Consider the following 12,033-nt stretch of genomic DNA (forward strand, 5'->3'; position numbering starts at 1 on the left):
TCTCCAGGCCAGAATACTGGAGTGGGTACCTTTCCCTTCTCCAGGGAATCTTTCCAACCCAGGGATCATACCCAGGTCTCCCACATTGCGTGGATTCTTTACCAGCTGAGCCACAAGGGAAGCCCAAGAATACTGGAGTGGGTAGCCTATCCCTTCTCCAGCAGATCTTCCCGACCCAGGATCCAGGAATCGAACAGGGGTCTCATGCATCGCAGGCGGATTCTTTACCATGGAAGCTGAGCCACCAAGCAAGGTGGGGAGGGAAAAGGGGCAGCAGGGATGTCTGGGGTTAGGTGCCGGGAGTACGGCGCCCCTTTAGGACAGGTATGAAAAAAGGTATGGGGAAAAGGTTATAAAGGGTTAGGTGTTTCCCGGGCTTCAGGTAGCTGCCAGGACAGAGGGGCTGCGAGCGCACGAACTGGAGGGAGAGTGAAGAGAGCCGGTCAGAGAGGAGGGAGGAGGAGGCCGACAGGAGACCCCCAAGTCGAAGGGGAAGGGCCGGGGAGCGGATGCGGCCAGGCCGTCTCCTTGGCAGCACTCTGCCTCCGCCAGCACAGCATCCGCACATGCCGCACATGCCGACGCGGGGATGAGCTGGCCGTGGGAATGGGCAGCACTGGGCTGGGCCGGGGAGCCTGCACTTTGACCCCGCGCCTTTTCAGCCTACCCAAGCCCTCGGGATCGGAGCTGCCCCTTCCGTCCTGCACTCTGAGGCTGCGGGGCTTAAGTCCCACCAAGGGGCGCGTCCCGGGGAAGAGAAGCCCGGCCCGGGTCGCGTGCCTCGGACGCCGCCTCTACGCCCAGGCCGCGCGTCCACCCGCGGACTCGCTCCCGCGCCGGGGACTCGTCGCGCCTGGGGCGCCGCTCGCACCCACGGCCAGTCTGGCACGCGCACAAACAGCTGACCCCGCGGCGCAGGCGTGGCCGGACAGCGGCGTCCCCGGACGGCAGCGCGGAAAGGGGAGCGTGGGGCGGATCTCGGCGCCTGGTCGCCCCCTCGCGACCGCGCTTCGCTCGACGGCGGAGGGGCAGCAGCGGCCACCAGTACTCGGGCTCCTCGCCTGCGGGACTGCCTCGCGCGGGGCGTGGCGGGCGAGGAGGGGCGGGGCGACGGAGCGTGCGTGCTACGGCATTGCGTGAGGGGAGCGTGGGGGCGTGGCGGGCGCAAAGGGGCGGGGCGACGGAGCGTGCGTGCTACGGCGTGGTGGAGCGGGGAGCGCGGGGGCGTGGCAGTGCGCGAAGGGGCGGGGCACGGCGCAGGGCGCGCTGCGCACGCGCTTGGGGCCGCCGCCGGGGGCGGGAGGCGTTGACGCCCGGCTGGGTGAGGATGACGGGAGGGTACTGGGGGCCAGGCCGCCTGCTGGTGGAGGCGGGGGAGGGTGTGAGAGGAGCCGCGGACGCGGGGGCGTCTCGGGGAAGCCGGGCCCGGCCGGGCATCCGGAGGCGGCCTCTGACCCCTGACGCCGCCGTTTTCCCCTCAGGGTGGCGGCTCCCGCGCAGGCGCAGACGGGCCGGCCCGCTGGGGCGGGGCCGCGGCGGGAGCCGCCCCGCCGGTGCAGGTGGGCCGACCGGACGGGACTGGGCCCTCCAGCAGCGGTGAGGACCCGTCTCAGCTCCCAGGCGAGCCCAGCCGAGAGAGAGCTTCGTTCTGGAGGTGGCCCTGGACCCCGGAGTTCAGCCCTCAACGGGGACAGCCATTCGCTAAAAATCTACCCCCCCCCCCCCCCCATCGTTAGGCAGCGCGGCGGGCTCCGCACGCTGACGTCCCGTTTCTCTCCTTCCCTCACCCAGACCCCTCGGGGAGCAGCTGTGAGCCGGTCACACGGAGGGATGACCTCTCTAGGCGGGGACGCCGTGTGAGCGGAAGAGACCTGTCAGCGTGAGTCTGGCTCCTGGTCGGTCCCCTGACGGCTTCCCCAGGGTGACACCGCCTCAGTGGCCGAGATCCGTTATCAGCCTGTAGCCAAGTTACAGAAACGCAGGGCTTAACATGAGTTGCACTTCCCTTTGGTCGGGAACGTCTTTGAGTCACGTGGGAAAGGATGTGTTTCATGTGGCTCTCATGAGTCAGCTCCTAATATCTTTATTACCCAAAGGGCGAGGAAATAGGGAATCGGGTCGTGTCTTAGGGTGACCACGAACGTTTATAGTGGGAGCAGGTTCCCTAAGAGGTGGAGGAATGAATCTCATGATTGTCTTTACACTCTTTCAGATACTCTCCCCAAGAAATTGACTTTTTTTTTTTTTTTTAAATTGGCTGCCTTTGGGCTCTAGTTACATCACACAATATCTTCCTTGCGACCTGTGAGATCTTTCATTGGGCCTCATAGACTCTCTAGTGGCTCACAGGCTTAGTTGCTGCGAGGCATGTGGGATCTTATGCTTGACTCTGTATGGAACCTGCATCTCCTGCGTTGCAAGTCAGATTCTTAACCACTGGACCACCAGGGAAGTCCCCCTAAGAAACTGATTAGAAATGGTGGAAGCAGGCAGTCCTCTGGTGATGACGCCCAGGCGTTAGCAATCAGTCATTCTGTTCTAGGGGAAATAAGTGATGTCTGTAAAGACCCCAGTTTGGATATGCATGGTCCGTGTGACCACGTGTGTCCTTCTGGCAGATGCAAACAGTAGGGCACTCTGAACACACCCTGAAGACGGCCCTCATCTCAAAGAACCCAGAGCTTGTGAAGCAGTATGAGCAGTTGGACCCCGGGGAGCAGCGCCTGCTTAACGAGGCCTTCCAGCCACGCAGTGATCTCTTTGGACCCATTACTTTGCATTCACCATCGGACTGGATAATCTCCCATCCTGAGGCTCCGCAAGACTTTGAAGAGTTTTTCAGTGATCTTCACAGAAAGAGCCCTTCTCCAGAGAAGCAGACTATTTACATACAGTGCATTGGTGCGTCTTGCCAGTACGCTGGGGTGGGTTTGGGTTTGTAATGGTGCTGTTGCCGTGGGCGGTTTGCCTTGTCCGTCTCATTCAAGTGGGCAGTTTTTATAATCATTTTTGACATTCGTTCCCACAGTGGAAGTTTGGTAACCAAACTGCCTTGAAAGAGAAGGTTTTATTTTGTTCAAAAAATTTTACTTATTTATTGACTGTGCTGGTTCTTCGTAGCTGCACATTTGGATTCTCTAGCTGGGGCAAGCAGGGCCTGCTCTCTAGTTGCAGTGCATGAGTTTCTCATTGTGGCGCCCTGTTGGAGAACGCAGGCCTAGGGCATGTGAGCCTCGGTAGTTGCAACACATGGGCTCAGTAGTCTCTGCTCCCGAGCTATCGAACACAGGCTCAGTAGCTGTGGCACATGGGCTTAGTTGCTCCCAGGCCTGGGGGATCTTCCCAGACCAGGGATCCAGCCTGTGTCTCCTGCGTTGGCAGGCAGGTTCCTTACCATTGAGCCGCCAGGGAGTCAGGTTTTCTCTCTCATCCGTGTTCACCTTAGTGAACGGTAACTATGTATTGAAAATCTAGAGTTGGTTTGTTCCTAATCCCACATTTCTAACTGTAGACTGAAGTAAAGACCGTTCTGATCATCTCCAAATCTCTCTTTAAATTTTCTTCTGTATCTGTCATAGGATTGCTGGGAAACACCAGAAGTATCAGTGAAGAATATTTGAAATGGCTCAAGGGCTACTGTGAAGCCTTCTTCTATGGGTTGACAGTCAAACTCCTAGAGCCGATTCCTGTCTCTGCAACCAGATGTTCCTTTAGAATCAACGATAGCACACGGAACCTTCAGATTCATGCAGGTGAACTGGGCAGCCTTACAGCTTGAATTGAGTAAAGTATATAGGTATATGGACACACACACACACACACACACACACAAATATATCTTAAACATAATTTTTTTTTTTTTAATAGGGCAGATCCTGACGTTCTTAAAAAAGAAGAAACCCGAAGATGCCTTTTGTGTTGTGGGAATAACTATGATCGATCTTTACCCAAGAGACTCCTGGAATTTTGTCTTTGGACAGGCTTCTTTGACAGAGGGTATTCCTTTTTGACATTGTTGGTAGAAACTTGCTCAGCTTGAGACTCTTTGTGAAGATTTTGAAAGAGAGAAAATTCCAACCAATTACAGTTTTTTTCCCCTTCCAATTTGCAGTTTAGATGTGAAGGCCTTGTAGTAGTTCTGGTGCAGCATCGAGCCGTGGTGGAAAGGATGCTCTGGATAGACCCTGATGATCTGGGTCCGTTCCCCTTCCCCCAGCTTGGCCGTTCACTGCCAGCACCACCTTGGAGCTAATAATACCTGTTTCACTGTGTTGTTTTGAGATCATTTACATAAAATTGCTGATCCGTAGAAAGTGTGTACTTATGGTTGGCACATATGTAGACTTTCAGTGCAACAGATGGCGAATGGAGGTAGTTAGTTCAGTGACAAGGTGAATTAAATAAGGATATTTGAACTGTCATTAATGGAAGCAGAAATGTCGCTAATTGTTTTTCAGCTCTTTCTGTAGTTGTCTCTTTAGATGAGGTCGCTGTGCACTGATTTATAAGCGTGCGCTTCACATCCTGTGTCTCAGAACAGACGTTTTGTTATTTATGGTCAGCTTCAGTCTTTGACTTGAAATAAGCTTAACTGTGACTCACAGGGAACTCTGCCGTTTAACACTGGGGACGAAAAGGCTCTATAAGGAAGTCATATATTTGCCTATTTGGGTTTTTTTTCTTTTTTTTTGCCTTCTCTCCACTTCTCCCACCCTTCGATTTCTGCTCTTGTTTTTCTGCCTACATCCCTCAGGATCTAAGACAGGTTCGAAGGGGAGAAGTCCACTGAGCTGAGGGGCATGGTTGCCCACTGGCGTTCTGGGGGCAGGAACAGATAGCAGGGGCTGGGCTGTGTGAGCACAGGGTTCACAGAAAGACTGTCAATCTGGAGTGTGTGAGCCCCAGGGTGGCAGGGTAGGGAGCTCTCGCTACCAAGGGCTTCTCCCTGTCAGATCCCTCTCTTCCCCATTCGTCGGATCTGGGGCCCAGGATGCTGTGGGGCCTCTTTTTCTGCCCTTCCTTCGTTCTCGTTCTCCATTTGTAGTCTTTATAGTCCCTCAGCCCTACACCCACTAAGCCACGGGGCTTCCCAGGTGACACCAGCCGTGAAGAATCCGCCTGCCAGTGCAGGACACACAAGAGATGCAGGTTAGATCCCTGGGTCCGGAAGATGCCCTGGAGGAGGAAATGGCAACCCACTCCAGCTTTCTTGCCTGAACAATCCCATGGACAGAGGAGCCTGGCGGGCTGCAGTCTGCGGGGCTGCAAAGAGCTGGACATGGCTGAGCAGCTGAGCAGGAGCAAGTGCCCCCTCCCCCCCCCCGCCGTGACCCCCTAGTGCTCTTGAGAGGCCGGGGTCAGTGCTGCCCTGCTGATGTGTTTGTATGAGCCTTCTATCGGGAAAAAAAAGAGTGAACCAAAAAGTTGTATGAGACAAATCCTTTATTATTAACCTGAGAGAAACAGAACCAGTAAACATTTTTAAACAATTTTTAAGTAGATATTGTTAACCAATTTATCTTAGCATTTGAGGAGGTCAGGAAGCATTCTCCCCAAGTGTTTCTGCTGCTTTTTTGTTCCCCAATAAGTTTCTTAAATTTTGCATGACGTGAGAGAAGATGTAATGAGGGAGCAGGGTGGGTGAGCCCTGCGGTGAGGGGGTCTCCTTACTGCAGGTGACTTTGTTCTCGGCAGGTTTATAAAGATCGGTGTTTTAAAATTGAGATATTTAATTACTAAAGGAAATAATGTATTTGTAGGATTACTAGAAAAAAAATTTTCTCGCTCAAGGTATTATGGGCTTCCCTGGTGGCTCAGTTGGTTAAGAATCTGCCTGCGATGCAGGAGACCTGGGTTCGATCCCTAGGTTGGGAAGATCCTCTGGAGAGGGAGTGGCTACCCACTCCAGTATTCTGGCCTAGAGAATTCCATGGACTGTCCATGGAGTCACAAAGAGTCGGACAGGACTAAGCAACTTTTACTTTGAAAGGTATTGTAGTGAAGTGTGCCAACTTTTGTTTGGTCAAAGGACGTCACTTGGGAGTGAGTAGGTTTAGTTTTTTTTAAACTTCTAGAATGCCCTCTTCCCTATATTTCAAATACGGAGGTAGGGTGAGGCGCATTCTTTTTGCATCAAATTTAGGTTTGACAAACTTAACTGTGAATTTATTTCCTTAACAAAAAAGTTCCGTATTACTTTCAAACTAGCAACTGAAAGAGAAGCCTGCATGAAAGAGACCATGTAGACCAGCTGGACTGTACAGCAGTCAGCCCCTGTAGCGTGAGCTGTGTGTGTGTGTTCTCCGCGTAGGGAGATGGCCGAAACTAGCCGAAGTGTCACAGGAAGTCAGTTACAGGCGTGTTTGTTCTGGTCACGGGTGCCAGCCATAGAGAGAGCCGTGCTGTTTACAGATGGGAGGACGGGGGAGGTTCTTCAGTCTGAAAGTGGGGTCCAAGTGTGGTCTCCAAGGTGTTGGGGGGCAGCAGCGGGCAGAGGGAAGAGGGAAGGACAGGCGCCTTAGGGACGTGCCTGCCCAGAGACCCGTTTCCCACAGTTTTCCAGAGAGAGTGTGAGCGCCTGTGGTTCTGAACCCTGCTGCTCCTTTTGGAATACTTGATTGGGGCAATTTAAGAAAATTTTTTTTTTTTTTTTGGCTGCCCCACGAGGCTTGCAGGATCTTAGTTCCTCAAGCAGGGATTGAACCCTGGTCCTTAGCAGTGAAAGTGCAGAGTCTAAACCACTGGACTGCCAAGGAATTCCTGAGAAAATTTTTTATGGGGAAAAAGAAAACAAACTCTCTGGAACTTTCTTTTTCTGAAGAATTGGACCTCAAGACCTCTGAGTTGTACAGAGCAGAGCAGGTTGGACAGCAGAAGACTCTCAGGAACCTGGGGCAGAAGTCCCCTTGTTGGGCAGACCTCCCTGAGCCCCGGGGGGCTGCGGGCATGCCCCGGCCAGGTGCCCAAGCGGGCCTTAACCGGTAGTTCCCCCAGAGGAGGGAACCTTCGTCTCACCCTGTGCTGCCTGTCGTCTTCCCCCAGGTGTGGGGATATTCAGCTTTGCCAGGTACGGCACGGACTTCTACAGCTCACACTACAAAGGCGAGCTGAGGAAGCTGGAGAGGAGGTCTTCGAGCGACTACTCGGTGTTCGATGACTACCAGCTTCCTGAGGCCACCAGTGTACTGCTGCTCCGCTCGTGCAAGGTGCGTGGCTCGCGCGGCGCGCCAGCAGTGGCTTGTAAGAGATCGGGGTCCTTTGACGTTATACACCCCCAGTCCTGAGGGTTGCTGTGTCAGTGACTTGGTGGTGTTTATACACTTTTGGTGGATATCGCTTGACTGAAATTATCAATAAAAACAATTTAAATGGGGACACTCTCATACTGACATGTACAGCATCTGGGCCTGTTTTTTGTCCTGTAACACAGAGCCTTGGCTGTACCCACCTCCTTACTGTTAGCTTAATTCCAGAGTTCATGGTCATCGAGTCAGGCTGCCCCATCGCCAGCCCCCAAGCCTGCAGGACCCCGCACCCTGGTTTCCCTTCCTGGAGAACAGGCCTCCCTCGGGCCTCTGCTGGCTCCCTCCCCGAGACTTCCCTCCCTGGGGCTCGAGCTCACCTCCTGCAGCTTATGGTCATGCTGCCTGTCCTGACGCTTGCCCCGCCCTGCTCGGGAAATCCTGTTTCCTTGTGTCTGTCTGCTTCATGGCTGGAGACACGGGCTTCTCCGCATTCACCAGGGCTGTGTGCTGGGGTCGAGAACACCACCTGATGGAACGATGGTTTCTAAGTAGAGCTGGCCCTTAAGCGGCATGGCTTTTAGCCGCGAGGGTCCACTCACACAGGTGTCTCTCTGACTCCGTAAGTACCACTACCCCGCATGGCCCGGGGAACCGTGGGTGCAGAACGCTGGCTGTGAAGCTGGAGCAGAGTCTTGACTGTGACGGTGTGGGGTGGGGCTCAGCTGTGCCTTCCCTGCTTTGACTGCTTGTCATCATGCAGATAGAGCCCCTCCCCTCCCCTGCTGCCCCGGCGTCTGGGGGAAGGGCTGCAGAACTGAGTTTCAGCGGGTCCCCCGTCTAGAACAGTGGTCTCCACCAGGGCGAGTTTGCCACCCAGGGCATATTGGACAAGTCTGCAGACTTCTGGTTGTCACAGTTTCACAGTTGGGGAGGGGGTGCTGTTAGCATCCAGGGGGTAGAGGCGGGGAGGCTAGTGCATAGGACCACCCCCTGACCCCCGGCCCTGCCATGGTGTGATCTGTGGTGTCCGCAGGAGGGAGGTGGAGAACCTGCTGGGGAAGCAGTGGAGCACAGAGAGGAGGGCGGGAAACATGGGCAAGTGAGGGGCCAGCAAGCAGGCCCCCGCGAGGAGCGGCGCAGAGCGGGCTCCTGTGGATCTGCTTCTGGAGGAGATCGCCTTGCTGCTGCTGACGCGGGCGCCTCCGTGTGGCTGTCTTGCAGACTCTTACCCACGAGATCGGACACATCTTTGGCCTCCGGCACTGCCAGTGGCTCGCCTGCCTGATGCAAGGCTCCAACCACCTGGAGGAAGCCGACCGGCGCCCGCTGGACCTCTGCCCCATCTGCTTACGCAAGCTGCAGAGTGCCGTCGGCTTCCGGCTCAGAGACCGGTACAAAGTAAGTGGGGAAGTGGTTACTTAAGGAGCAAGCGACCATTTGCTATTAGGCCCTTCTCTGGAGGTGATTTATCAGAGGAAGTTAGAGCAGAGGTAAGCAGGATGCTGTGGTTTAAAAAAAATGCAAAGAAAATCTTAACAGCTTTGACTTGCCTTATGCTTGGACCCCAATGAGACCTGGTGAAGAGGTTTCTGCATTTGCTGTTTGTTTAGGGCCAGAGCGCTTGCCTTTGCAGAACAGAGTAAAATGCTGAAGAGCAAAGTTCATGTTTAAAAACTAGAACTATGTGGAGGTGGTTTATCTGTCCAAATGTGGGGCAGCAGTGTGATATTCGTGGGGAGGAACGGATGGTGTTGAGGAGGCAAGAATGTCTCTATGTCCACAGGTGCCCACAAACATGTCAGCGTATGCGGCATCCCTGCGTGGGTATGGCCACCCACACGGGTGACTGCAGTCCCTGTCTGCACGTGTGTGTGCACGTGTGTGTGCCTGCCAGCCCAGTGTGCACACTTAACTTCAGGTGTGTACACACGTCCCCATGCACACTGCAGTGCCTCGTGGAACTCGTGGCAAGTTGAGAAAAGAAAATAATCGTCCTCCCACCTTCAAACACCCGTGTCATCCTTCTCATCTCCTGTCCCGTGTGTCCTGTGACTGTCCCGTGTGCTCACAGCGGGCGTGGCTCTGGTGCACACTCTTTGATGAGCATGATCTCTCCTTCACGACCAACTCTTATCAGGTGGAACATCTCCGTGGGTGGTATCAGTCACCCATGCAGATCACATGATTTGGGAGATCTGGTTTTTCTCGTGCCTGAGTCTGTTCTGCTGTGATTTGTTCAAAGATGCGTCTCTTCTCTGATTTTCCAGGCACTGGTCAGGTGGATTGATGCCGAGTCCACTGACACTCCTAGAGTTACTCCAAAACACAGTCGTGAGGAGCTGGTAACTTTGCCAAAACCTGTGGAAGCCTTTAAAGAGTGGAGGGAGTGGGTCACAAGATGCCTGGCTGTTCTCCAGAAATAAGGACCTTCAGTAGGAGTAATTCAAATAAACACGTGCACATCATGCTTTCGTTTGGCTGGAGTACTTCATTGGAATAAACGGATTCTGTGTTGTGTCTGGGCAGTGGAGTGGAGGTGTTTTTTTTGTTGTTGTTGTTTTTTAACAGCTCCTGAACTTTAAACTATGGCTTATTTAGAATAAAACTCAAAACTCTCTTCTCTCTTAGTCTGGTCTGCGGGAGCAAGCATGTCATTTCCATTCTTCAAATATGTTTATGTCTCATGAGAGGCTAGGACCAGCAGAAATTAGTAAGTAAACAGATCCTATGAAAATAGCCATCTCTGACCTAAGAAAGGATTTCCAAGGAACATCATTTCTGGGGGTTGATTTCTGGCTCAGTTTTTAGAAAGAGACCTGGCCACATCACCTCCATTCACATGCCTTCTGCTTTTCTGCAATCTCGTCCAGCCTTGGGCCCGCTATGCCTGTTTTTTTCCTTTGCTGATGGTTAGCTGATCCCTGAAAGAAGCAACAGCTCACTTCAGTTTTCAGCAGCTCCACATGGGAGCTCCTCCCAGGAGTGTTTCCAGGCGGCATTGCGGGTGCCTGTCCTGCCCTGCTGTTGGTGCTTGTGGGGACGCCGGTGTTCACAGCTTTCACAGACGGAGTCCTTTGCCAGGGGTCTTGCAGATAATGTGTCACGATTGTTAGCCAGTCCGAGCTCATACTGCTTGCTGGCACGACAGGCTAGCAAATTGAGAGATGAGTTTTGGGGGCAAGGAATAGTGACTTGCTTCAGAATGCCAGCCAGACCAAGAAGATGGTGGACTCGTGCCCAGCAGAGTTAGAAATCAGGCTGCTTTTGTACTAAAAGGGAAGGGGGTGTGGGTGATTGTTGCAACTTCTTGGTGTCCGAATCCTTTGCTCTGGTAGCTGTCCAGTTAAGTCACATCACCACCTTACAAACCTCCAACACAACAGATGTTACTTCTGTTCTGCAGCTTTTCCTCTATATGAATAGACAAGTGTTACACCTTTAAAGGTCAGAGCCTTGAAAACAGGCTTTGCTGTGTGTTTCGGGCCACAGGCCTGCACTTGGGGGCATGTGGGATCTGAGCTCCCTCACCAGGGCTGGAGCCTGCGCCCCCTGCAGGAAAGTGTGGTCTCAACCACTGGACTGATTGAGAGGTCCCCAGCATTCTTAGCAGCAACAGCAGCAGAGCATAGAGGTTAAAGGAAAGGAAACCGTTCCGACATGGACTCAGATTTGCTCTTCGATTTTACATAGTGCTTGCGGTTGTGTGTGTGGCACTTTTTCTTACAGCCTAGAGCAGGAGTTGGGTTTATTCCTGCAGTAATCTCCCACTCCTTTGTGTTAATGTTTACATGAGTGAGGGGCAGGGTGGGGCCAGTTACCTGTGCATCTGCCAGAAATGCTCACATCAGGCTGGGAACATGGGCTGGATGTCCAAGTGGGGAGCAGGTTAAAAAGTTGAGACCAAAAAAAAAAAAAAAGTTGAGACCAGACGGAGTGCTGGATCCAGGAAATCTAGAAGCTAGAGCAAATCATGTGACCCGCATGCTGGCAGGTGGAGTTCCCACTTCTCGTTTAACCTGGAGGGTGAAACTAAAGGTAATTTTTATTTTCTCCCCTTTACACCTGAATCCTAGCACTGCTATGATTTACGTAGAACGATTTAAAGCACATTTTAGAACGAAATCAATGGCTTCGCCTCCAGTCTTCTGCTCGGTCAACCTCTAGTCATTTAGAAAACGGTGGTTTGTCATTAAAACTAATTGGAGGGCAGAGACCAGGTCTTCTGAGAAACACTGCAAAGGGGACCCAGGCAGCATGGACTCTGATGGATCTGCTGTGGGTTTTATTTCCTCCCTGAATTAATACTTTAGGTCTTCTCCATTCCCTTCAGTTTCCTTTCACTGCCCTGCAGCGTGAGCACAGTGTTCGTCCAGTAGGTCAGCTTTAGCTGCAAACCTGAAAGAACTCAGATTCGACTAAATGTGTAAGGGGGCGGGGCTTCAGTTGTTCGTGAAGACGTGTCTGTCTGCACTGACCGCACCGTGAGACCAGCAACAAGGTCTGTTACAGGTCTGCTCCCTCCCGTCGCAAGCTGCAGTTTTGGCGTCTACTCTGCGATCGTCACTTGGGAGTTGTGTGTAAATGCATTGCATTTACTTTTGGAACACTTCTTAGGGTTAAGTTAAACAATACTATTTGTTCCTTGCAATTAAAGTTAAAACACTATGGATAAATGTAGTTTTTAAAAATGATTCTCGATGACAAAAACCTATGCAGTTTTTGCTCTGCAAACGCTGAGCCAACAAGATATTTGAGAGGAAAAAAAGTAACTTTCCACCGTGTGAACACC

General features: G+C 52.8%; 1 protein-coding gene across 9 annotated transcripts; it reads left to right on the plus strand.

Annotated features, from left to right (window-relative positions):
* The first annotated feature begins 1,247 nt into the window (after window positions 1-1,247).
* On the plus strand, window positions 1,248-9,766 carry AMZ2 (archaelysin family metallopeptidase 2). Of its 9 annotated transcripts, none has more exons than XR_006549256.2 (9): window positions 1,271-1,321; window positions 1,482-1,879; window positions 2,619-2,901; window positions 3,579-3,752; window positions 3,868-3,996; window positions 7,042-7,205; window positions 8,466-8,642; window positions 9,028-9,162; window positions 9,512-9,711. XR_006549256.2 is itself a non-coding variant. In XM_044938488.1 (9 exons), the coding sequence occupies exons 4-9, from the start codon at window positions 2,619-2,621 to the stop codon at window positions 9,665-9,667; spliced, it is 1,083 nt and encodes a 360-aa protein (XP_044794423.1). In that variant the 5' UTR covers window positions 1,272-1,321; window positions 1,482-1,654; window positions 1,792-1,895; the 3' UTR covers window positions 9,668-9,766. The 9 variants fall into 9 exon arrangements, 8 of the variants coding, with proteins under 8 accessions (XP_006061957.1, XP_044794425.1, XP_044794423.1 ...); XM_044938488.1 differs by lacking the exon at window positions 9,028-9,162 and having other exon boundaries at window positions 1,272-1,321; window positions 1,482-1,654; window positions 1,792-1,895; window positions 9,512-9,766; XM_044938486.1 differs by lacking the exon at window positions 9,028-9,162 and having other exon boundaries at window positions 1,273-1,321; window positions 1,482-1,654; window positions 1,792-1,879; window positions 9,512-9,766.
* Window positions 9,767-12,033: the final 2,267 nt, after the last annotated feature.

The sequence above is a fragment of the Bubalus bubalis genome, chromosome 3, assembly GCF_019923935.1.
Source record: "Bubalus bubalis isolate 160015118507 breed Murrah chromosome 3, NDDB_SH_1, whole genome shotgun sequence".
NCBI classification, from domain to species: Eukaryota; Metazoa; Chordata; class Mammalia; order Artiodactyla; family Bovidae; genus Bubalus; species Bubalus bubalis.

What these genes read in the sequence shown, in the direction of transcription:
- AMZ2 (XM_006061895.3), top strand. Translation starts at nt 2,619, where the DNA reads ATGCAAACAGTAGGGCACTCTGAACACACCCTGAAGACGGCCCTCATC. An exon ending in TGCTGCTCCGCTCGTGCAAG is followed by an intron (nt 7,206 to 8,465) that starts GTGCGTGGCTCG and finishes GCTGTCTTGCAG; the next exon opens with ACTCTTACCCACGAGATCGG. An exon ending in GGCTCAGAGACCGGTACAAA is followed by an intron (nt 8,643 to 9,511) that starts GTAAGTGGGGAA and finishes CTGATTTTCCAG; the next exon opens with GCACTGGTCAGGTGGATTGA.